A 24288-nucleotide genomic window follows, 5' to 3' on the forward strand; every position below is an offset into this window, starting at 1 on the left:
TTTCTTTCAAGCAGATGGACCCAAGGTAGTGGGGTATAAATGTCTTGCGGTGCTAAGGCCACATATTAAGTACATAGTACAGAAATAATTCATTTAACTGTATGATTATTTATTTTTTTCTGAATTTGTATCTTTCTTTTCAGATGTGCTAAATATAAGTGATAGTAACTATAAGAATTATCTCCTTTACAGAGAGACACAAACACAAATCAAGATAGCCACATTTACCAGCCAAGTAGGAGAAAATGTATCCTACTTTTGAGTGATACTCGTGGAAGCACATTTTAGAGAAATAACTTGATTTTTTAAAGCATATTTTACAGGCAAACTGAACAACTGGCAAAAAATCTTTTAGAGCATGGCTATGTGCAGAGTTATTCCTAAACTTCATGCTGAAACCAAACACGGACCATGGCTACGTGATTAAAATAAAATAAGATTTCCTTCCTTACTTTTTGCTACAGCATTTGCTGGAAGATATGGGAGATTTGGAGAAATGGCTTATTGTTTCCCTATATTTCACATGACACTCCAGAGAGCGGGGAAAAAAAAAATTGAATTAGACAGATAAAAATATTTATAACTAAGTCTTGGGTAGTTCAACTAGCAGTAGTGAAGTTATTCAAATGTTTGATGTTATTTACATGCTTATGCTTCTGATAATATAAGCACATTTGTAATAGTTTACTGTACACAAAGTGTGATTCACCTATTGGGCAACAGATTATTTTCCTACATGACAAGGAGACAGAAAAAGACTAGACTGACACGAATTAAAAGTACTTCATCACAGAAAAGTAATGAACTCTAGGTGGTTTTCATTAGTCATGAGAAGGGTATTTCCCAAGTTAAGCAATTCCCTTTCGGTTTCCTGCTCTTCTAAATCTCCAGGAGACTGTACCACTCAGAATTCATTGGAATTAAAACAAGACAGCGCATTTCCCTTCAGGCCATGTCTTTAGCTCTGATGCGCACTTGGCCCTGAGGATCTCTCTCCACCTGCACTGAACCAACTCTTACATGAGTTGGTTCAAGTTGGTTACACACCTGCTCTGCTGAAAGAGCTGCAAAACCCACAAAGCAGCTCTTTGAATACCCAAGTGACTAAATTCACCTGAGTGTTTGCATGTTTTGTGAAAAAACACAGGGGAAAAAAAACACAAAACAAAACAGAAGATGATCCCTTTTCCACAGACCACTCATTCTCAAAACAGGCACAATTCACATTGTCCTAAGAAGTTTCTCCCAGGTAGGAAAATCAGCCCATAAAGTAACCAAGTACCACTGCTTAAAACTTAGAGTGTTTTCTAAATCTGGTGGATTTCCCTTGAAACCATCTCAAAGGTTCATATGAGATAGGAGCAATCAGCACTTTGCCTACCCAGAGGATAACTCTAAAGTGAGGCACTGGGGCACAGCCTTGCTGCTACTTTCTGCCTGAAAACCCATTATTGGTCATTTTGGTGCACTGTTCTCATTCTAATCAAAATAACCTAATGTAAGCATGTTACTTCAGGACTTGGCCCAAAGGCAAGTCAGTGCTTACCTGAAAGGATTAACAGCCAGGGGATACTATATTTTAGAGAGGCAAACTTTACAACTACATTGCTATTTTGATGTTTTACTAACACATTCTGAGAGAACATAGTCATTCTGCTCCAAAACATCCCTTTCCAAATATTTTCTTATTTTTTCTTATCTTGCATTAACAAGATTTACCATGCTTGATCATGAGACCAGGAAAAAAAAAGGGGAAAAAAAAGGAAGAAGCACACAGTAGTGCAGTTACTCAATTTTTCTTTAAACAGAAGACAAAGTTGGTCTACACACACCCCCTTTCAATCACTGACCTATTCCTCTGCTGTAGTTTTAAGTGTCCATTATAAAACTCAGTGAATGGAGACGGACGGTACTGACAAATATCAGCATTAGCAGCAGTGAAACAATTTGTCACACCACTAAGACCCAGCCATTTGTAGAGTGATGACCAGTAGGGAGTGCATGCTAAGAGCAAAACACAAATACCTGGATCCTCCCCAGCACCTCTTTCAGCTATTTATACAAACATTAGCTGACTTTCTTTCATTGTTTCTTTTCAGTGTCAGCTGCTTTTTACTCATGGCTAAGCCACAGTTGTATACAATACACCAAAAATCAAAGTTAATGATCTTAGACTCTTCAAGTCAAAGTACATCTGGTCTGGAAACAAGACTCTGTTTTAGGCCCAATATCCATGTAAATGCACACACATCTAAGTGGAAAAACACCCTGTGCGTTACAGATCTGCTGAGGAACGTGCAGTAAGTACCCTTATCATTCCTATCGAGTGTAACTCAAGAAAGAATTTTGAGAAGTTCAAAAGAAAAGCAGCAAGCCATGGTTTAAATGAGACTCCATTAGGCAGAGCTCTGCTCATGACTGTCCCAGATCACTGTTCTAATTAGCAAGCTACATGAATAATGGTAAAGTGATTTGTACAGTGCTTACCAGGCTGGGTGCAGGCACCCATCCTGCCAGAGAGCTTTTAGATGTTGAATCCAGAACTGCTGTTATCTGCTCTGTGAGAAAAAAAACCTGATGTAAACAATTTTGTGTCCAGCCAACAAAGGGGCTTTCCTAGCCAAAATCAGAATGAAGTTTTTAAAGGTATTTGGTAAATTGAAAAGCTAAAAAGCCATGATTTTGTAATCTCTCCCTGATGTGAGTGGTCCTCACAGTGATTCCATGGTTTCAATGAGCTTCACAATAGATTTGCTCAGTACAGACTTAGCTCATGAGAAAAGATTTGAAGAGCCAGTTATCAACACATGACAGAAGAAAAATTATGAAATGTAAATTTTCTGCTGGTTGGAAGCATCCACTTTCAATTATTTTAAAGCAACTTGGACACACTTTTGAAAAGATGCATAGAAATTCTTTGTTTTGATCACAGAAAGCTAAGACCATGTCTGTCATTTTTTCTGAAACACCACATTCACTCATCTATGCACTGAGTAATGTCATGGTCTGACGATGTCTCCCAAAATCCATTTGGTACATTTGAAATGAAACCCATACAAAGCTTAAATAATCTGATTTGCAGACAAACCTAGTCCCTGAATATATGTCATTAGAGCAGTACTTCACTCAGAAAAATCAGCTACAGAGCACTCCATAAATCTGCATATGCTTCCTCTGTGCAAAATCTCATTTCCAGTTTCAGAGTTAAGAATCGAGTCCAATACTACAGAACAAACACATCTGAGAGAATAAACCAGATCTAAGGCTTGATCCTAAGTCTTGCTTCATTGGTATTTATGGCCGAGACAGCACTTCCATTTAGGCTGCCTCATACAGCCACCAAACTTATTCCAGAAAATGACTTTAGCTACAAAGCGTCCTACACACATGACCACATTTATTCTGACAGGATTACTGATTGAAGGGTTTGTCTCCCAAGCACCTGCACAGCAAGGAAACACTGCTAAAAACAGCTCACTTCCCCAAAGGTGCAAGAAGTAGGTAAAGTCACCCTTAATTTGCTGCTACTCAATTAACTGCTGAACATTGTTCACAGAAGTCAGGAAATAACACGCCTCAAAAAGTATGTTATCTCAAAAAACCCACCACTTTTTACTGAAGAGCTTGCAAGAAGCAGGACTACTGAAAGGCTACCAACAATATAACACGGATTCTCAGAGAAAAATCACCAAGCAACACAAGAAGGAAAAATCTTATTTAAAAAAAAAACAAACAAAAAAACCCCACTTTTTTTTAGAATGGTCTTATGAATAAGATATTAGCAAAAGGAAAACCAGCAACAAGTGTTTGAAGTGCTAAGAAGCAGATAGATAGATACAATTTAGAGGCTGGACTGCACCCAAAACCAGGACTGGTGAGCACCCCAAGCAGGCCAGGCTATCACAGGTTCTATGGAATGCCAACATGTTCAGGATTCCAAGGGAAGGAGACATACACATGCTTCTGAGCTTGAAAAATGTACTGCCTACATGCACATGCTAGCACCTGTAAGAAAAGCAGTGATGAGTTAATTTTAAACGTACCTTCACTTACCTACATATATGTCACATGACTACATAGCAGAGATATAACATGGGACCATGCTGGTGTATGGAAAATGATAACAGAATGTAACAAACAACTACTAAATTTGCAAGTATCATTATAACTGTGCTATATCTGCTTGTAATTTTTTCTACTGAGGTGCAGTAGAGAAACCTTGGTTAGAGATGAGATCTGCATTGTTTTAAGCAAAGCAGAAACAGGAATTTAGTGCAAATGCCAAAAAGGTCCAGATCTATCTCTATAGTGGATTTACAAAGAGATGAATGAAGTCCAAAGCCTTTTAGGATATGTCAACAAATCAAAATGAAAACACAGCTATTCCAGCAAGCAATCTGTATGCACTTATATATTGCATATTGGTATACCTGCCGTGGAAGAATTTGGTTTAGCTATGTTAGTTAGGAAACTCTTAATTTAAGTTTTATTTGCTTCTCCCTTTTGAAAGCAGCATACTATTTTCCTCTTTTTCCTTTATGGGACACCAAATAACATGTGACCAAATGTACCTATTTAGTGAAAATGGGTTCCATTAGTATGTAATCTTATACTTGCATTGTTTTCTTCTGAAGGAAAATAATGGGGAACAGGTGGTGATGCTTAGCATCAGGCTCCTGTTTCTAGAATTACAATCTACTGGGAGCCACCAGCAATCTCTGAAAGCTGTCATAAATGCTCGGAACTAGTCAGATCCAGAGCACACTCAATACATTAAAGCTTCTTTTTGAAAATTTAAGTAGGTGTGACAGGAGAAAACTGGCTGAATGGTGCAGGGATTCTAACATGTCCCTGCAAAGGGTCGTGATTTCCTTCTGCATCCCGCAATAAATAACTCAAGCTGGCCTCCATTTCCACAGCAGAAATTAGACATTTAAAAAATTCAAATAGGTACCATATGCACTATAAACCTTTCTGGTTTAGCATTCAAATGCAGACTCATTCACATTGTTGGAAAATATGGGATTTAAATTCTCCAAGAAGAACTTCAAACAACTGTTCCTTTACACTTATTTATTCTTTTCTCAGTGCCACAAAAACAGCGGTGCCAATAAATACCTCCTTGATGTTGTTTGAAAACCTACTGGAGTCACACAGCATAAATAGTTTTACCCAGTGAGTCACAAAACCACACATCAAATGAACACTTCTTTGTTTTATCAATCTCATCCTTACCTTAACACGTAGAAAGGGGTTTGGAAATAATTTGATATAACTGATTTTCCCAGTGAGTGTTCATGGTAAACACAAGACAGAAACACCAGCTAAGAGATCTATCTGTACAAGCAAACAAGCATTATAGCCATGTTTTAAAATGTGGTTCTGAAGCTGAGGGGTAAGACAAAGACAATATGTATTTGTAAGGCAGTTTCAAATGACATACAGCTTTATAAAAACAGATATCAAAGTCTGGCTGGCATTCCTAACTATGCTAGATGTCAGATATGCCAAGATGCACACTTAAAAGAGGAAAGAAGTAATGCATGTTTGTTTTATGCCATTGTGGTTTCACAATCAAAAGAATATAAAGTTATTTGCAGGGCCAGATTTGCTGCTGGTGGAAATTGGTTATTTCCCACTGATTTCCACAGAAACATCAAGTAGTACCAAGTAGTCAAATTGTACTTTAACAATTCAGATTTCTTATACAGCTATATGAGATCAATGTTACATTTACTATTACTGTGGTTATTTTTTGGGGGAACCTTCAAGTTGAAATTAGTTTGTGCTTCAACAATGCTTCTTTAACCCAAGAAACACTAGCTTTGTGCTACAAATGCCTTAATTAGTCTTTCCACCTGAAATCATGTTGCTGAAGTAAGGAATTATGTTAAATGGTGCCATCAGATTCATCTAAAATCAATTGATTTCTGAATTTCCTTAACAGAGTAAATATTTCCCCTCATTTATCATAACTATTAACCTGAATCCAGATAAATAATTGTAATCTCTAGCATGTGCATCAACAGCAAAGGTCTTGATCAAAAGGCAATCACAAAATTCTTATTATTGGTAGTGGGTGAACAAGAAACAGTGCACAGCCTGATCTCAGGAAAAGTTTAATCTCCAAGAGAAAGAATAATTTTCATCCCATTTGTGAACTGGCTAAATTTAAACTTTGGAAAACAATACACATGAAAGAACATTATGCCACTTTTAAAGCAACCTGTTTTACAACAATTTTATTTCCAAACTCCAACCTTACCTTCAAAACTATTTAGAAAAGGAAATTTGCTATGCTTTGAGCATTGAATAGGACTGAATAATTCCTTTAAAAATCATTAATAATTTAGCTTTCAGAAGACCAAATTTCTTCAAGTATTTTTTTCCCCTAGCGAAAACTTAAGGTTTTGGGTCTTTATCAATATGTCTTGAACTTCTTTTATGGTGATTTCCCTTTTCCTGATACTAGGCATTGCAAAAGCAGTTCTAGTAACAACAGAGTATCAGCAAAAAAACCCCAGAATATAAAATATAAACTTCCTGCTTAATCCACATATCATAAATGTTCTTCGTATATATGCACATATGTACAGATATATGTCATATATAATATAAAATGATCCAATTAGCATATGCTATTACAGTAGATAAATGATATTGTCTTTACTATACCACCCCTAAAATAATGTCCTTGGCTAAAATTTTGTATGTATTTTAAAGGTAGAAATGCTTCTTAAATGTTACCTTCTTAAAATCTTTTTCTGACTGATCATTTGCTAAATTGTTTTAAGCACAAATTCACCTTAGCCACAAAGATATTGGATTAAGTTCTTTTAAGTATCACAAACGTATTATTGTGTTGTTGAAATTTCTTTTCTATTCAGATAACTCACACAGGTGGAAAAAAACCAGTGAGAATCAGGAAAAAAGAGATTTTCCAAGTTATAATTGCTTACAGTGATTTTTCTTTTCAGAAAAGAATCCTTGGATTTCAAATTCACATAGGTGCTTGAAGAGGCATCAGAGTTATAACACTGCACTTTAACAGGATAATTGGCCATTAAGTCCTTACACTACTTTTTCTCCCTCCATCCTCAATAAGACACTACTGCTAAAGTTAGCTCCATGGAAGTACTGAATTCTTTTCTCTGCAAAAAAACAAGGCAGCAATGATTAATTTACCAAGAAACTTCAATATTAGAGCAGAAGATAAACATGGAACTGTGTGTCTGACCTTCCTAAAAGACTAATTTTTGTTGCCTTCCAGACACAATGTTTTTACCATCTTTCTTCAAAGAACAGAAATCTACATTTTCAAAACAAAGTGTTGAAAGATTAATCTGTCCTGAATTGCATCATTCTGAACTAGCTGGTGGATGGCCCATAAGCATTAACCATTTATAATTCCTGAGGGATAGCGTTCACGGTACCATGATTTCAACAGTTTTCTGACAAACAAACTGTTTAATTTTTTCCCAGACTGCATTTCCCCATAAGCAGAACATCAGTACCTTGTGGCAGCACACTTTGCAGACAAACTGCATTGCATCGCATATGACAATTGCTCACCCTTCTCGGTCTGTAGAGTCTGGATCCAATTTCCAAATGAAAGATCACTTTGCTGAACATTTATTTTTCCTGCGGAATTACTGTTTGGTGAATAGGCTGCTTTCAGCCTTGGGGGTTATTTATTTAGATTTTCATTCTCTTCAAAATGTTGGTGGAAAATGTTTGTCTGCTGGAGGGGGTACCATATGCTTCTGATCTGAAGATTGACTGACTCCTACTGCGTAAAAAGTGAGTGAGCAAGTAGAAACACAGACAGAAGATTGAATGATCATTAAGTATCTAAATGAACTGGGAATTACAGTCCCAGTTTCAAAAGTCTGTCAGATGAATCGAGTTCCAGTCTAATTCAGAGTCCTGGGAAGCTAAATCTCTATATACCCAAGAGTTTAAAATAATATCAGAAAGAGATGGATGAGAGCATGAAAGCTGAGAAGGATACAAAATGAATGCAGCACAACCTGCTGATTCAAGAGTAAATGCACATTCCCAAAACAAATATTCTTCCTTTCTTCAATAAATTATTATATTGTTCTGCTTAGAATTTGTACCAATTGTGAAAATGGCACCTTTTTTTTTTACATTGAACAAAAATTTAAAAAGAAAAAAAAAAAGATTCTTTTTATTCCAAGAATTTTTATGTTAGGTATGCATCTTTAAATAGGCAAGTTCAGAAGAACTACTGTTTAAAGGCATATTGACTTAAGCAGGAACATATTCAACCTGTGCATTTCCTATTAAACTTTATGAAATTTAATTTCTTCTGTGTTTCTCTTCTCTAAAATTACTCCGCATTGTGTAAATGTTTGGATTTGTCATCTACATTATGATCTACCAAACATTTTTAGCTCCTTAAAGTATCATATATTTGTTTCAAAGAGGAGCATGTTACATGAAATGTAAAAATTTCTGATGGCACACACTGACAGGTTTTTGGAATCAGTGCCACAGAAATTTAACACAACCGATGACTGAGCCAACCAAATATTATGCTTGAAGTCCAACCAACAAAGAATTTGTGGCCCTTGCAAATACTGTTTCACACAGCCACTGAAAATGCTATGCTCAGATAGCTAATATGCCATATGCACAAAAACAGTAATGAATAAATACACACCATTAGCTGGGATTTTTTTTACAAGAAAAAAAGATGTCAGAGATTTTAGCAAGCCGACAAGCTCAGGATAGCAAGTTCCTTTCCACATCTGCTTTAGAGAAGGGAGCAGACTGGACTTGGTCACATCTACCAAAATTCATGTACTGCATTAGCCATAAATGCGTCAAGTACCTTCACATCAATCAACTGGTCACAAGATGTTACACCTTGCTATCAAGCACAGTGGAGAGGCAGCAGCTCTGCCAAGTTTTTTACTGAACCTGGATGGTTGGAATCCAAGTTTGAATGCCAAAGTATTTAAACATGTGTGTTAACCATGGCTTTTAACTCTTTTGGAGTTTGCAGGTGGAAGAGAAGATCAAACGAGGGTTTAAATTTTTTTTTTCTTTTTTAATACAATCAATACTCATTAAGTCAGAAATGGTAACCAGAGACTGCTGCATGGAGAAAACAACAGAGGGAACACAATATTTTGTGAACTCCAACTTTTGCCTGATGGAGAGAAGGATCTTGTGAAAGCAGGAAAAGACATGCACACACATACCAGCACTTATAACACTGTGAATTCTATTTAGGCTCCTAAAATCCCTGGTCAAATTGACTTCCAAGATTAAATAGGAGATTTTTGGAGTTTGACTGTAATCCTGAGTTTCTCTTTGTCCTCAGCTTTTTGTATCTATTTGTACAACCAGCCCTGTACCTCCCCAGCATCAGAGTAATTTCCATCAAAACTGTAACAACTTTGGAAACACTGAACTTTTCAAAAATTTGAAGATCCTCAGTCCTGTGTATAATGATAATTTGCAAGGGAAGGATTTACTCATTAGCAAAATTCTTGAGGAAATTAGAAAAAAAACCAAAAAGATGCCCCACCCCAAACACAAAATCTTCATTCTGAGTAATGAATGACTTGAAATCTTACCCTTTTTGGAAAGTATTTACTTCTGTAGCTGATTAAATTTTAGCAAAAATCTTTGAAAAGTCTCCCTTGACTTGTGTATCCTACATACTTTGTAAATCTGTTCTAAGCCTCTTTGCCTCTTTCTTCTTTTTTCCATTTCCTTTTCAGTGTAGTCATGTTTTCCATTTGCTGCAGCAATCTCTTTGGACTATTTAACATTTTGACTACAAATGTGGATAAGAAAGCCACACTGGCATTCATGGGAGTGTTAATGCTGCTGTCCATGGGCTTTGGAGAGGATATGAAAATCAGTGCCCACTGTCATAGAACCAAGGATTGGGTTCAGCTCAGTACTTAAGTTTTTGCATAATATTGGTATATGCACTTCCTAACAGAAGTACACAAAACACAAATACTTACATTGAACCACATATGTTTAAGCTTCCTGATAAATTGAGGCAACAAGCTGGGCTACTTATGATACTGATAAAATAAAAAAATTTACTGATTTTTATGGTGATTTAAATGATTAACTGCGTAAGTACATAAAAATTTCTATACCCTATCAGAGAAAAGTGGCCAGGCCAGCATACAGCTAGATGCAAATACTCAGAGGAATAAGATTACAGGCAAGCACAGAAACAATTCTCCCAGTTGTATTCTCCCAGCTTCAGCCAAGTCACTTAGACTTCCACATCTGAGGCTGGAAGTTCAGTACCCATCAGTGCAATCTCTCGTCTCTGTGTCTGACTTCTCCCCATTTGAGCTGTTCCCACATACAGCTCCAACAGCATCATGTGCCAATGAGCTCCACAATATGAAAAAGTAGTTCCTGGCTGTCTGATAATTTGTCTGCTAATTTTACTGTCTGCTCTTGGCTCTTCTTCTACAGCAACCACTGAGCAATTGCTCTCCACTTACCTTCTTCTGCTGACTCTTCATTACTTTATTTCTCCCCGTCCTGTTCTCCCATATTCTCCCTTTCCCAAACTGAGTCTTTGCATCCTATTTACTTTCTCCTGTGTTTAAGCAGTTCAGGTGTTATGATCATCCCTGCTGTCTTCTTCCTCCATTTAATCCTGCTTTTATATCTTTTAACAGTTACTCAACACCATGAGATTAGAACCAGTTTTAAAATGCCCTCTGTTTGGGTTTTTTTTCACTTCTTGATATTCCACTTGGATTTTATTTTTTAATATTTTTTTTGTATTTAATTTTTGTCTCTCTTCTGCTGCTTCACCATGAAAGATAGCTAGATTGACGCTAAATTACAGGTTATCAGTGTATGTGTCAAATTGCCATTACAGGATGCCATATATATGCTTAACATTATTAAAAATGGAATTTTACCCATGGGATTTATCTCTCAAGTGGTCATTATACTGGCATTTACTGCAACTCTTTGTGGTCCACTTAAGTTTTTACTGTTGTGAATAAATTTTTGTAAAAATTTCTGTGCCCATTTTCCGGAACACTTGCCACTAAGTTGAACAGCATCAGTCCTGAAAGGTTTACGTGAAGCTTTGCTCATAGCCTCCCTGTATAGTGAAATGTGGCAGTTTAATCCTGCTTATTTTTTAATCAATTAGCAATTATTCTAATCAGTTACAAAATGTGTTTTACCTTGGCAACTCCATTTAAAGTTTTTGTACTTGAGCTATAGCTCCATTGGCATAAGTATTTGAAGAGCAAAGATATGAATTTGATCTGTCATTAGTCTGGTAAAAAAATGCTGTTTTGAAAGATTAACTTTGATACTGTAGTCACAAATATGGTTAAAACTGTGTATTGAGAGAGAGTTTTGTGAGGAAGGCTGGGAGGAAGTAGGAAGCCTTAGCCTCACACATGTTGTCAGGTCAGAAGAGCATTAGAGATTTTTTTTGTTCTGAAAAATATTCAGGTGAAACATACCATTAAAATGAACTTTAGAAGAAGCAAATGTTCACAAAATGTCCTCTAGTAGCTACTCTTTAAATTGATTTCCCAACAATAGGGTCATTTAGGGCAGAAGGGGATCAAAAGTAAAAGCAGTGACCATTTTACTTACAAATGGTCAAAGCATACAAGAACAAACACTTCCAGTGAAGTCAAGAGCACCAGGAGCAGTTGAGCTCCCCGTACTGCAGGGCTGGAGATGTGCGTTGTACCACTGACAGGGCATGAACTTTGTCCATGGCTGCTCTTGTCTGCTCAAGCTGTTCAGCAGTGCGGATAACCCTGCCTGAATTTCACCCCTGTGCCACCTCAGCGTTCTTCAAGCCCTCCAGATGCTATTTCACAGAAACCAACCTGCCCTTTCACCAAGGGGTAAAAGTCAGATTTAAAGGGCTATATTACAAAAGTAAAACAACAACTCCACAAAAAAACTGAAACAAACAAAAAAAATACATTCATACACACAAACTCTACAACTTCAGAACCAAATACCAATTGGCTGACAGAAGGAACACTGGAGGTCAAACCAAGGAAAGAGAGAAAATCGAATCCAGAAACTGTCAGTTTGTGTTGTGCAATCTGTTTTTACAGAATCAGCTAAATCTGAACTCACGAATTCCACTTCAGCTTTTGCTCCTACCAGCCCTATATCCACAGTATCTGGGAAATTACTTAAACACAACTCTAGAGAACAGCATGGGACTGGTGCTTCCAAAAGGCCAAAGTCAGTATGTTCACATATCAGAGACATGTGCTAGGGTAGATGTCCCAGCTGCACAACACATGATGTGTCAACTGCTTTACATAGGGTGGGTCAGGAAGAGGCTCCTTAAAGACAAGCCCTACAGCTCTCCTTGCAACACCTCTGCATCCTTGTCCAGTTTTACAGGGAAAAAAAAAAAGATGCTGGTTTAAGAAAAAAATTTCTCTGGATGAGAACTGTAACCCAGAGACAATGGCCAGCAAAACTGTGTCTACTACATTAGATAGGACCTATAACTGATCTTTTATATAATTATTCCATAATTGAGGGAACAGCATAAATTATTCAGGTTTAACTTTTCTGCAATAATACTTATAACAAATTATTCTAATGACCAAAGTCAGACTACCTTACACAGGTGATGAAAGAGAAGAGAGGTCCTTGTCCCTGAGCATGCCTTGCACCGAGTCTCAGAGAGACAACTTCCTCTGAATTTCTCACATGCATGGAAAAGACCATGACCCCACTCCCTAAATGCATGTGGAACCTAATTCCCACTGAAAACATTCAGGGATTTAGGTACATAAGTACAATTCAGACTCATCCTATCGGTAAACGGGGCCAAACCTTTGAGATGGTTTTCTGTGCAGAAGTGCGTGGCACTTCCTGGATAAGAAGAGCAATAAAGCAGCACATTTTGCAGAGCAAAGAGCCAAAGTGTAGCATTTCTGGGCAGCATGAACTTTTTTCTATAGCGAAATTTCTCTGGTGCATCTGCTGGAAAACAGTGCTAGAGGGGAGTAAGTTACATTACTTCTGTTTGGGTACTGAATTTTCACCACCATTATGGATGCTACCCTCACTGTACCTGAAAGCTGTTCCAAACAAATTAAGATATCCTCACACAGCTGTTAAAGAAAGTAATGTGTTTTCTCTCATTTTAGCCATCCTTGCCCCTTCTGACCCTTTAACAGCAAAACAGACTTCAATCCCACCAAACATAAAAGCGACAAGGGCACCCCAGATCTGGAACTCACACCCCACTATCACACCTGTTCATACAATGTCTCCCTTGACTTCTAGTCATCTAAAACCTTTAGAACAGAGTTAAGGCAGTGCTATCCTACTTGCCTGTGTGTGTCTGTTGGAAGAGGATTTTGTGAGTAACTCTCCCAAGACAAGAGCCTGACAGTGGATACCCCCTCCACTGTCAAATGGCGTCTGGGCTAACTGGGACTGTCTGTGGCAGAAGCCTGTTCAGAAAAATAAGAGGGTTTCAGAGTGCTAATACCTCTTACACAGACAATCTGCAGCCCATTTGCTGTTCTGTTTTGGCTTTATTTTTTAACAGGGCCTTAAAACATATTTTTCCTTAAAATGACAACGTTCTTTTCTGCCCTCTTTGTTCGTGGGGCTTTGTGTGCTCATAAACAGTTTAAGAGTTCCCTTCACACCTGCAGTGCACATGTGTGCTTGAAATAAAGATTCTCTTATCTATTCTTCTCTGATAACTTGAGAGGATAGATAGTGCTTAAGAAAAGTCATCATCCTTGTAACTGTAATGGAAAAAAACAAACCCAAGTTCCGAATCTACAGCAGTGACAGTGAGACCAGCATGTCTGGGGAAGGAGGGATCCTCAAATTTAGAGGAGAGAGGCTGAGAGGAGGGCAAGCAGACCTGCACCACCATTCCAGGTGGCAAATCCTGCTCAAATACACAAGCACTCCTCCTGTACCATCTCAAGGTTTTGCTCCATACTTTATTGACCTTTCTGGGCTCTGTGTTGCTTATTTGGAAAATCGTGCCAAAATGCTTTCCAGTTAGCATAATCTGAGCTATGCTGAAGCTGTGCTGCTACTCAAAACCCTCTTGTTCAGGAAATGCCCCCCATGGACTTGTTTCCTCAGCAGGAGATGGACCAACACGCAATGGATTGCGGTGCCGTGACTTCTCAGCTGCCTCATGCTGTTATAGCTCTGCTTGTGCTGACATCACTGACCAGCCCCAGCAGAGGAAAACCCTAAGCCAGCCTAACCACAGAACAGTTTGGGACTGGCAGGACTTTCCCAACCTCTTGCAGCTGAAGCATTGGTACGAAGTCTGAGAGAAATTTTTCTCTGAAGAGAAGAAACCTTAATCTTCTGGTTAGACAGCATCACACACTACAATTTGATACTTAATAAACTGTCGTGAAGCTATAATACAAGTATTCACTTGGTCACTTATCCTTTTAGCAATAAAAAACAATTGGGACTGAAGTTCAGTGGCAATTTGTTGCAGCTGCTGTGGCCAGGACCCCCTCAGAAAGTAATTTCCAGAGGATTCTTCTTGTTAAAAAGCCATTTTCCTGGCGAGGAGTGGGATGTCTGGAAGATAGCAATGGGGACAAATCCAAGCACAGAAGTTTACAAGCATTCCTAAAGAGCATTTTAAAAACTGTGTATTTATTTAAACAATTACAAAAACATTGTAATGCAGCTAAGCAGTTTAGTACTACCACAAATTATAAGTAGACTTCTAAGCCTAGGCAGTTTTCTCTTTACCTGTAAGATGACATGAAGCAGCATCAACATTTGGCTCCACACAGAGAAAGCATGGAGAGAGGATGGTAGCCTCCTGTTTTCATGGTCCTTCCTTGGTTCCCAAAACTTTCATTCATCAATTCTGACCTACACCCAGTCTCTCACCCTACCACAGGAATTGGTTATGAATGGTATACAAATGGAAATTTAGTTTTGGTGTGAGTAACAGCAACTTAACAGCTCTGAAATAACAACTTTCAGTCTCACTGGGCAAGCCCATAGTGTTCAGCTCACACAGAGTGGTTGGTTATGTGAGCCAGATGGTGTCATTATTGCTACCTGAGTGGATGATAAACTGAAATTTAAGAATGGCAGGTCTGGTAAAACATGACTTTTTGATATGTCCTGTCTTCCCTGCCTCCTGAAGAATGACAGGGAGATGATGTTTGAAAAAGAAAGGAAGTACCCACCCAGTACTTTTACCAAAGGGAGAGTAAAAGACTCATAGCTCAGTCTCCGTGTAGGCAACCTAAAATTCTCAGAAGATAGATAGAAACACAAACTTTTCTTCTTTGAGGTAGAAAACAGCATCCCGAGTCCACAACAAACTGGGTAGGAGGGCTCTGTTCTCTAATTTTCAAGCCAAAAGAAAAGAAACAAAGAAATATGGCAAGTACACTGCAGTATGTACTAATCCTGACAGGTCAGGCCACAGCAGAATGCCCAGTTTAGTATCTTTTCAGACTTTTCAGACTGTCAAGAAGTGGTGCACCATTTTCTGTAGGAACATATAGCAAAAAACCCCAAAACCAAACCCAGTTCAGGAAGATACCTTGCTCTGTACAAAAGGAAAAGTAAAGGAGATCTTCCCCCATCTGATGCACTACTTTCCCTGATGGTGTTCCACTAAGAATGGGATTCCAAGAATAAAAGCTTCCTGCTGCAACATCAACGTATTGTGTTCACAGTTCCTTTAAGAGATCTCCACTGTAGTCATTTCAGATTGCAGAGAGGAGATCATGCTGACAGCAAGTCACTGCTTTACTCAAGGCAAGCTGCCAAAACACGTAGAACTGAACCCTGTCCTCTCATTCACTGGACCGATAAATATGCTTTTAAAAGCATGCACAGCCTGGTTCACACTTACATGATGCACAGAGAATGAGGCAGAGGGCTTGCAGAGTGAAGCAACACCTCATTCCCAAGCATGTGCGGAGCAGTCTGCCTTTGCTTACTGCTAAAAATGCTAAACCAGTGCCATTTGCACTACACATGTGCAACATGCATGTCTCAAAGATTCATTACTATGCATATGAAAATTCAATCATATCAAAGCTTAGCTTCAAGAAAGTCCCAAAGGGCTGAACCGTGTGCTTATGTGCTTTGAGGGGGAAAAACCCAACAACTCTCAAGCTTTTTTTTTTCTTTTTTGTAGCATTGCTCTGCTCTTTCCGTTAGTAAGAGCAAAATAGCTAAATGAGTGAACTCCATGTTCCCACTGTGTGTTTATATCCGTTTATTTTCATAACTCAAGTTCTTTTTCTGTGAACACAAATGTATAAATCATAGACGGATTGAAGGCCGATCCCAAAAAAACTGTAACCGAGATGAACAAAACTCATTATTTGATTTGAAGATTGCTGTGATTTAGTATTATGCTGTCCTTTAGTATGAACATATGTATCCTTTTAAGCCATCTCGCTTTCTCTCTGACACTACTTTCTGTGGCCCATTCTAGAGAAAAGGATTCTGCAATTAGCTTAGAAGTACAATAAATCATCTATTTCCACATTTCGTTACAATTTGAAAATTGCTTGATTTTCATTACAATTTGCATTAGAATAAATTTGACCTTCAACCAAGAAGGAAAAAAAGTTACACTGAAGAAAAGTGATGGTTTGGGGTCACACACTGCCAATGCTCATCCTATACTTGGTGAAAAAAAGATGAGATGAAGGTCATGGTCTCTAATGAAAATAAAAACTTTTGCAGGCAAAATTAATTTTAAAGGAGTAGCAAAGCAAACCTTCTGATCTTCCTGGCTTTTCTATTGGCTTTTCACATCCATGGATATGAAGCTCATATAAGCTTCCTATAAGTTTCAACTTAAAAGTACCAGAAACACTGCATAGAACACAGCAGTAAAAGACAAAGACTTCAAAATAATTATCTTCAGTTCACTAAAAAAAAATAATAAATATAAAATTCTTAATACACTTGGAATTTTACTAGTGCTGGAAAAGCTAGTGGCTTCTAGCTTTCTCCACCATGTCTGTGGTGTCAAACAAACTTCAGCTCCTTAAATCCATCATAAACATTTCATTACTGTTGTGCCAAAAACAACACAAAGCTCCATCAGGACAGGACATGGTGACAAGCCCCATGGCAATGATGGGCCAAGCAAGGACTGCTGCCCCCAGGTGTGTCCCACCACACCCTGATTCCTGCCAGCCACAACAAGTGTGTGCACGCAGGAGGTCGCGTGAACTTGATAGGGACCTTGGCAAGCACACGCAGGAGGGGAAGCTCTCTCTGCTTTGAAGGTGTTCTCCAAATTAACACTTTTATGTGTATATAAAACTTGTTTGGATATACTTAAAAAATGTAGCAGACATATAAATCCTGGAAAAGAAAACCAAACAGAAGCAGAAGCTTCACGGGGCTCCTCCTTTGCAGAGCTAAATTCCTCCTGAACAGCATTTCTAGGGTGAGGCCTCTGTAAGTACAAGTGTAAAAGGACCAAAGGCTCTATTGACAAGCCATGAGATATGAAGTGCTTGCAAGATACATCCGGTGTTGAGATAATTAAAGTCAAAATTAAACCCGTGCTATATTTGCATCTGCAAAGCATCAGTTAATCAAACACAATGAGTTAATAAGACTCACTTTTCTGAGTGGAAAATGTAATCATGCTTCATCATCTTTTGTGCTGTCATTAAGCTCTGACAGACTTTCCATACAGAAACTGACTGCACACCCAGCAGCACATCAGACTTGTAGAAGTTTTCTAGGCATTGTTGCAAAGCTCATAGGAAATACTTGTAGAAAAGTACTTTATAAGAGCTTTTGCTCTATGTTATTATGTCCGTTAATAATAACAATTTGAAGGGGACACCAAGCATGACCCAGAAAGGAAATAATAACCTCTGCACCCCACTTTTTGCAATTAAGAGAGAAGCCAGTATGTTATTTAGCAAGACTGCTGCTAGTAAACCAGTATGTCACCCAGATTTCTAACCCGAAACAACAAGAGCAAAGAATTAATTCTCTGGTGGCCTCTGCAGATTTAGCAATTCTGTATTTTTTCTTTAATTAAAAAAAAAAAAAAAAGAAAAAAAAGAAGGCAACTATTAGTGGACATAATTTCTAGTTATTTTAATTAATTTAATTTTAATCCCATGAAGAAATAATTTTTGCTGCCTTGGTTGCTAGCTATTTAAGATATTGTGGTTACATTTTTGGTGTCTTTGGTACATTTTATTGTAACACTGTCAGGGCACTGCATTCAATTACTACATCTCATGCTGTTTTACTCTCTACAAAGCATCATCCAAACATTTTCTAGCAAGTCCTTGTGGGTAAGTATGTCCCGTCCAAGAAACATATGTATGTCCATGCATTAATAGGTATGAGATCAGTATCAAATTAGTAATTTGAATAAATGCCTCTTTGGTTTGGCTTCTGTGGTCTTGAACCTCTTAGCTCAAGCTGCAATGGAATTTTAAAAAAATAAACACATCTTTAACGTTAAACTGAGTGCATTTGGAATACTAAGGCTTATCTGATAGCTGTCTGTTGTGCTTCTGCAGCACTGAAATTTGTCCCAGCTTTTCACTCCTCTCTCCCTTTTCCAGACCTCATTATCTCTTTGTCAGCCTCACAGATGTGCCAGTTCCCTCTACTGGATGTTCCAGTTCTTCCCTTCACTGCTATTGTTCCCATCATGTTCATGGGGAAGGGACAGTCTCGATGGGAAGCACAAACCCAAACGGCTATGCAGCAGCAGAGTGACAAAGGGACTGAGAGACATATCTTGCTGGAGAATGAGCTGAAACAACAGCTTGTGGCCAGGAGGTTGGAAGGGGAGAAGATAATAGCAGCCATAGATTAAAGAAGGAAAATAGCTGGAAATAAAGCCTGGTAGGTCACAGCCTACCAGATCATTAAAGGTGGTTGAGTGTGAAGGCATGCAAACCCCAGCATTGATGGAGGAGACACGTCTCAGAGAGAGGGGACTAAAAGCCAGAGGCAAGAAGGCTAAAAGATGTTGAAGTGAATTGAAGAGCCTACAAAGTCATCAACCAAGAATCTGTGGAATGGTTATGCTTTACAGGCACCATACATTATGTTCTATTTTTACTTGCAGGTTGTATCTCTATAGTCGAGCTAGAGCACTCATGTGGGAGACCTTGACCAAACACAGTGGAAGTAATAGCTAACATACCGAAAAATTAATCTTCACTGTCAATCATGACCCCATTCACTGTATCATTTTACCTGGAGAGGGGACATATCCAGAACACTTTCACAGACAGGTCACAGAACTGAGGTGTTGGATGTCCCTAGAAGCATTTCTTTAAATCAAGTTTTAAAAGGAAACAAATAGCTGACAGTATATAATCCTGACCCCGCAAAATAACCTAGACTAGCATGCACTGCACAGTACAATTTTGAGCATATTTTTCCCTTGGGCAAATGCTGGAGATACTTTCTGATTCTCTGTGAAAATGGGGAAACATTAACAGTTTACAGAAAAGGAAAGGCAACAGTGACAATATCGAAAAGTGAAGAGAATGAAATCTCACCAATTTAGCACATCAGTACTTCTCATTCTTTGCTGATCCAAGGCAGTAAAGGGAATAGAACAGAAAATAAATAATATTCCTCAGAAAGATATAAAAATGTTAAGTCTTACTAAAATCCACATTTGCCCCGCTAGTCTCTTTTGCAAGCTGTATCAGCTTGCTTTGCTCATGTGAGTATTTTTATTAATTTAAACTGGAACTTTGCCTGACGAAAGAGTGCTGGATCTTCCCTTTCTGGGCAGAAGCACTGTAACTACCAGCTGAAAAACATCAACACTCCAGATAAGCCATGAACTATTGTATTGGTTGATTTATTGCTGATTAAACACTCCAAAGTTGCTCCTAGTCCTGAGAATTAACATAATTGAAAAGCAAATGGGTTGTAGGCTGATGGTCCTTTCATCAGTTTTGGGGATTTCCACCACGGGTATGTGCAGAGCTGAAAGCACAGCTCAGAACCCTCACAACAGCAAAATTCTATTATTTTTTCTTTTACTTGCATATCCTTGGCCTTACTAAATCTATTTCCTTGTTGTAAAGAAGGCACTCAACTCACCATCTAATGTTGCCAAGATATAAAAGATACTCTTACTATCTAGACTTTACAAATTCTACTAGTTCAACAGATTTTTTTAGGAAGAAAAGTATAGGCCTGCTTTTTGCAAGCGGCATGGTAAACTTCAGTGCAAAGTCCTGTAATCTAAACAAATTAAGCACTAACCTAATAAGAGTACTTCAAAAAAGATTATGGAAATGTCGTGTCTTAATTGGTCAATATGCGTAACAATGCTGTTAAAAAAACGCAGCGGCTTACCAGCCCTACAGCTGGAAGTATCACCAAAGAGAAAACATTTTCACAAAAGATAATCTTTCTCTTTTCTTTACTTTTTTCTTTTCTCTCTTCTCTTTCATCTCTTTTCTTCCCTCTCTTTCATTTTCTTTTCCTTGTCTTTTCCCTTCTTTTTTTCTTTTTATTGCAATTCTGCATCAACTGTGCTGCTTTGGGCAGATGGCCAAAAGCAGCATCTAGAATTATTGGGAGCAAATCTGTGTCATTTTCACTTACATCTGTGTGAGACCATGCAGGATCTGGGGACAGAATCTCAGGGAGAGAAGGTAAATTCAGTGCTGACAGCCCTTGGTGGAAGGTCAGGCTTTACTCCCTGGGAGTCACAGCCACCAGTTCTCCAGGGGTCTTTGCTTATGCTACCAACATGAAATCTTAACATGCATGATGTCTCTTCTACCACTACAGATACTTACAGTGCTGTCTCTCACTTGAAGTGTGCCTTGTGAGTTCATGCCAGTAGCTAGGAGTGCCTCAAAATTCCAGTCCAGGCAGGCACATTAGGGGCAAATCTTGCAAATACAACTGGTGGGGAGCACAAATTGTTTTTCAGGAGCTGGGTGAATCATAATCAATTATTCTCAACATTGTGCTGAATACACAGGGAAGCGCTGAGGATGTTGTACACAGGGGACGGTGGCGAGACTTCCCCAAAAGGCAAAGGCTGGGCAGCACAGACTCACAAAACTCATGAGACTGATAACACTCAGTGGGGGAAGGACCTAAATACAGGGAGGACCTGTATTTTGACATTTTGTGAATATCTTGAAAACAAAAGAAAATCCAGGGAGAACATATAAGAAGGTGCATTGGGCACCTCTATCCCCTCAAGGTGATTCAACATAGTAATATAATACTGGTTAGTAAAATGTGAATTAGAAAAGAGCACAGTACTTTAGCAATAAGAAACTTCATCACAGCATCTCTTGCTAAACTTTGCTTAGAGGTAAGGAGAGGCAACCAAATTCTGGGTAAATTATAAAGCAGTTGAGTGGCTAGGGAAAGAAAGCTTGGAGGAGTTTAAAAACAAATTTCTCACACACAAAATCAAAACTACCACTACTATGTTACTATGTTACTATGCCTGCACACAAAACCAAATTATAACATTCAATTATTAGGAAGCTGATGTGAAACACTTCAGAAAATTCAGTGGATTACTTGAATTTGCAGCTTCTCTGATGCTATAAGGAAAATTAAAGCAAGTACAGACCCTTCAGGCATTGAGTAGTTTGCCTTTTTTAGTGCTGAATGTTGGCAGCTCTCTTGCTGCTACACTGCTGCTTATGAAAAGCAGCTGTATTTAGAGATACTAATAATACCCAATAAAATCTATATTTTCTGAAGAAGTCTACCTCTTTCAACATCACAACACGCAACATTCATACCATCCAAGTCAAGACTTGAGAGGGAAGAGCAGGACTGATGGCTTAAAACGCTGCTTTGTAGCTTAGCACAAAAATAGCTGAATTAAGATTATTTTCTATCAGACTTCCAAGTTTCTGGGCAGGGTAAAGAGGAAAGAAGACTGCACAAGAAAGTCAGGATCTTTTTTTTTCCTTAACCCTCTTTTTTTTTTTTTTTTTTTTTCCTATAACCTTTTCTATCTTCTTTACATTCAAACTCCCATAACCAAACAAAACTTCCACAACCACTGGAGCGTATTCTGGACAAGGAACCTTGAATTTTTTCCTGTCTTATTACACAAATGACTGCATCTTAACTAGACCACAGGGCATGCTTCTTTATTGTCACCCAGATACCAGAGATCAACTTGCCAGGTGCGATTTCTAAAACCAAGTTTGTTACACTGCTGTGAAATATTAACTTCACATACAAGTTTTCCTCACCTATTCAAATTCAACTCATTTACTACCTTGAGAGTTAAGAAGAAATTTCTTGATTTGCTTCTGACAGAAGGAATCAAACAAAGAAATGCTGAAGATGATAGTTTGTTAGATTGCTCTTTCTTCCACTTCCATCAGTTATTAACCCTACAGAGAAAAATGAATGGTTTAAACCTCCCACTTGCACAGTTCTTAAAACCTATTATGAGATTATATTGTCCCAGGCAAGCCCAAGGAAGTAAATTAATTAATTTAGCACATTAAAGCTCTGTAAACAATGTGAGGGGGAAGACCAGCAATTATTTACATACAGCACACAGATGGACAGACACTTGAGCAATGAAGTGATGTCCTACCTCTCCTTGCCGGTGATAGTGCTTGGGAGGTTTTCCCATCTGCTCTAGCATTTTGCCCTTCTTACTGCTAGCAAGCATCAGTCCCTGGTGGATGCCTGCAGATCTGTTGGTTGCCTGAGTTGGAGCCTCCCCCATCAGGGTGGACTTGATGGAGTTCACCTTGGAGCTGGAGCTGTCTAGCTGGGAGCTCTCCACGATCAGGACCGCGGCTAGTAAGAGGAGACAGCAGGAGCACTTATTCCACATCAGCACGATCATCTCCCCTCCCCCAAAAGGATTATCTTTTTTTCTCCTTTTTTTTTTTTTTTTTTTTTTTTTGGCAATGAAAACAGAAGAGGGGGGAAAAAGTTTTTAAAAATATCTCCCAAAGTTGTTAAGGAAGCAATAGATTTCAAAGCCACTCAAGGAACTGCTGTTCTGAGACACGGGAGAAAAATACTTTTTAAAAAGAATCCCCTAGGAAAAAAAACAAAAACATGTGTCAAGTCTATAGGCAGTGAGAACTATCAGGTCTCTGATGTCTCTTTCCTCCAGGTCCTCAGAAGTCCAGGCAGTTCTCTAGAAACTGAGAGCAATAAGCTGCGAGAAAGCTGCACCCGGGCAGCTCCCCTCCAGCGCAGGCAGCAGCACGCTTGCTAAAGCTTCAGAGGAAGAGTGAGCGAGTTACTTCCCCCCACTCCTCCTTCTCTTGCTGCTCAAGCCAGCAGAGAGGAAACTCAAACCAGATCCAATCCAAGCAGCACCGGCAAAAGCTGGGCTTAGTTTTCTTTCACTCTCTCTCCCCCCTCTTTACTTTTTATTCCCCTCCTCCTTTTTCTGTCTTTTGCCTCAGCCTCTGCAGGAGTGAAAGCGCCCGGTCTCCTCCTACTCTTCCTCCTCCTCCTCCTCCTCTCCTCCTCCTCCTGCAGCCCGGCCGAGGGGTTCTGGGCACCCGGCGGCGGGGGAGCCCCAGGACCGGCCCCACTGGCGGCGGGAGCCCCGGGACCCGGGAGAGGAGGCAGAGCCTCCGTCGGGATTCCTGCGCTGCTGCCCCTCGCACTCGGTGGTCTCCAAGTTTCTCGCTGGCCCCTCCGCAGCCCGCAATCCCCATCCTCGGGGGGGACACACCGCGCAGCGACTCCCGTCCCCTCGGTCCCCCTTCCCCCCAGCCTGGCGGGTTCCCCCTCTCTCCGGCGGGGTCAGCCCGGGCCGGGCGTGCCCCGCTCCCGGCTGCGGCTCCTGTCGTGCCCAGCCCCGCTCGGGGGTTCAGCCCCGCCGGGCGCCCTCCCCGACACCGGGCTGCCGCACTACGACGCGTGTCGAGGTGCTCCAGCTCCCCGAAACGCTGGGACGCGCAAAGCCCGTCATTCCCGCAGAGATGGGAGGGCTCGAGGCCGGCAAGCGAATCCTGCCGAACCTGCTGCCCGAGCCAGCGACGTCCGCCGCCCAAGTTAAGGGCACGTCCAGCCGAGAAGGCTGCGCTGCACTCTCCCACACCTGACCCTTCTCAGAACCCACAGTGCCACCATCAACCCAAGACACTTCCTTCTCCATTTCCTTGGCACGAGCACACATCCGATTGTAATAAAACCTCCAGTACTATGAACTACATCCATACAATACAACACATCACCTCGCCGCAGCACCAAAACAATGCGTTTCAGAAACAGGAAGGTATACACGAACACAGAGCATAAAATTAGCAG

General features: G+C 39.6%; 1 protein-coding gene across 4 annotated transcripts in view; it reads right to left on the reverse strand.

Moving 5' to 3' along the window:
* Positions 1-24288, reverse strand: part of DKK2 (dickkopf WNT signaling pathway inhibitor 2) — a 148232-nt gene that overhangs the window by 17697 nt on the left and 106247 nt on the right. For 3 of the 4 annotated variants that reach the window (XM_058838998.1, XM_058838997.1, XM_058838999.1), the window contains one exon: positions 22604-22812. In XM_058838998.1, coding sequence (XP_058694981.1) covers positions 22604-22738 — 135 coding nt within the window. In that variant the 5' untranslated portion in view covers positions 22739-22812. Of the gene's footprint in view, positions 1-22603; positions 23377-24288 lie in introns of those variants that run through there. The other variant, XM_058838996.1, reaches the window with a different exon arrangement.

The sequence above is a fragment of the Poecile atricapillus genome, chromosome 4 (genome assembly GCF_030490865.1).
Source record: "Poecile atricapillus isolate bPoeAtr1 chromosome 4, bPoeAtr1.hap1, whole genome shotgun sequence".
In the NCBI taxonomy this organism is placed as follows: domain Eukaryota; kingdom Metazoa; phylum Chordata; class Aves; order Passeriformes; family Paridae; genus Poecile; species Poecile atricapillus.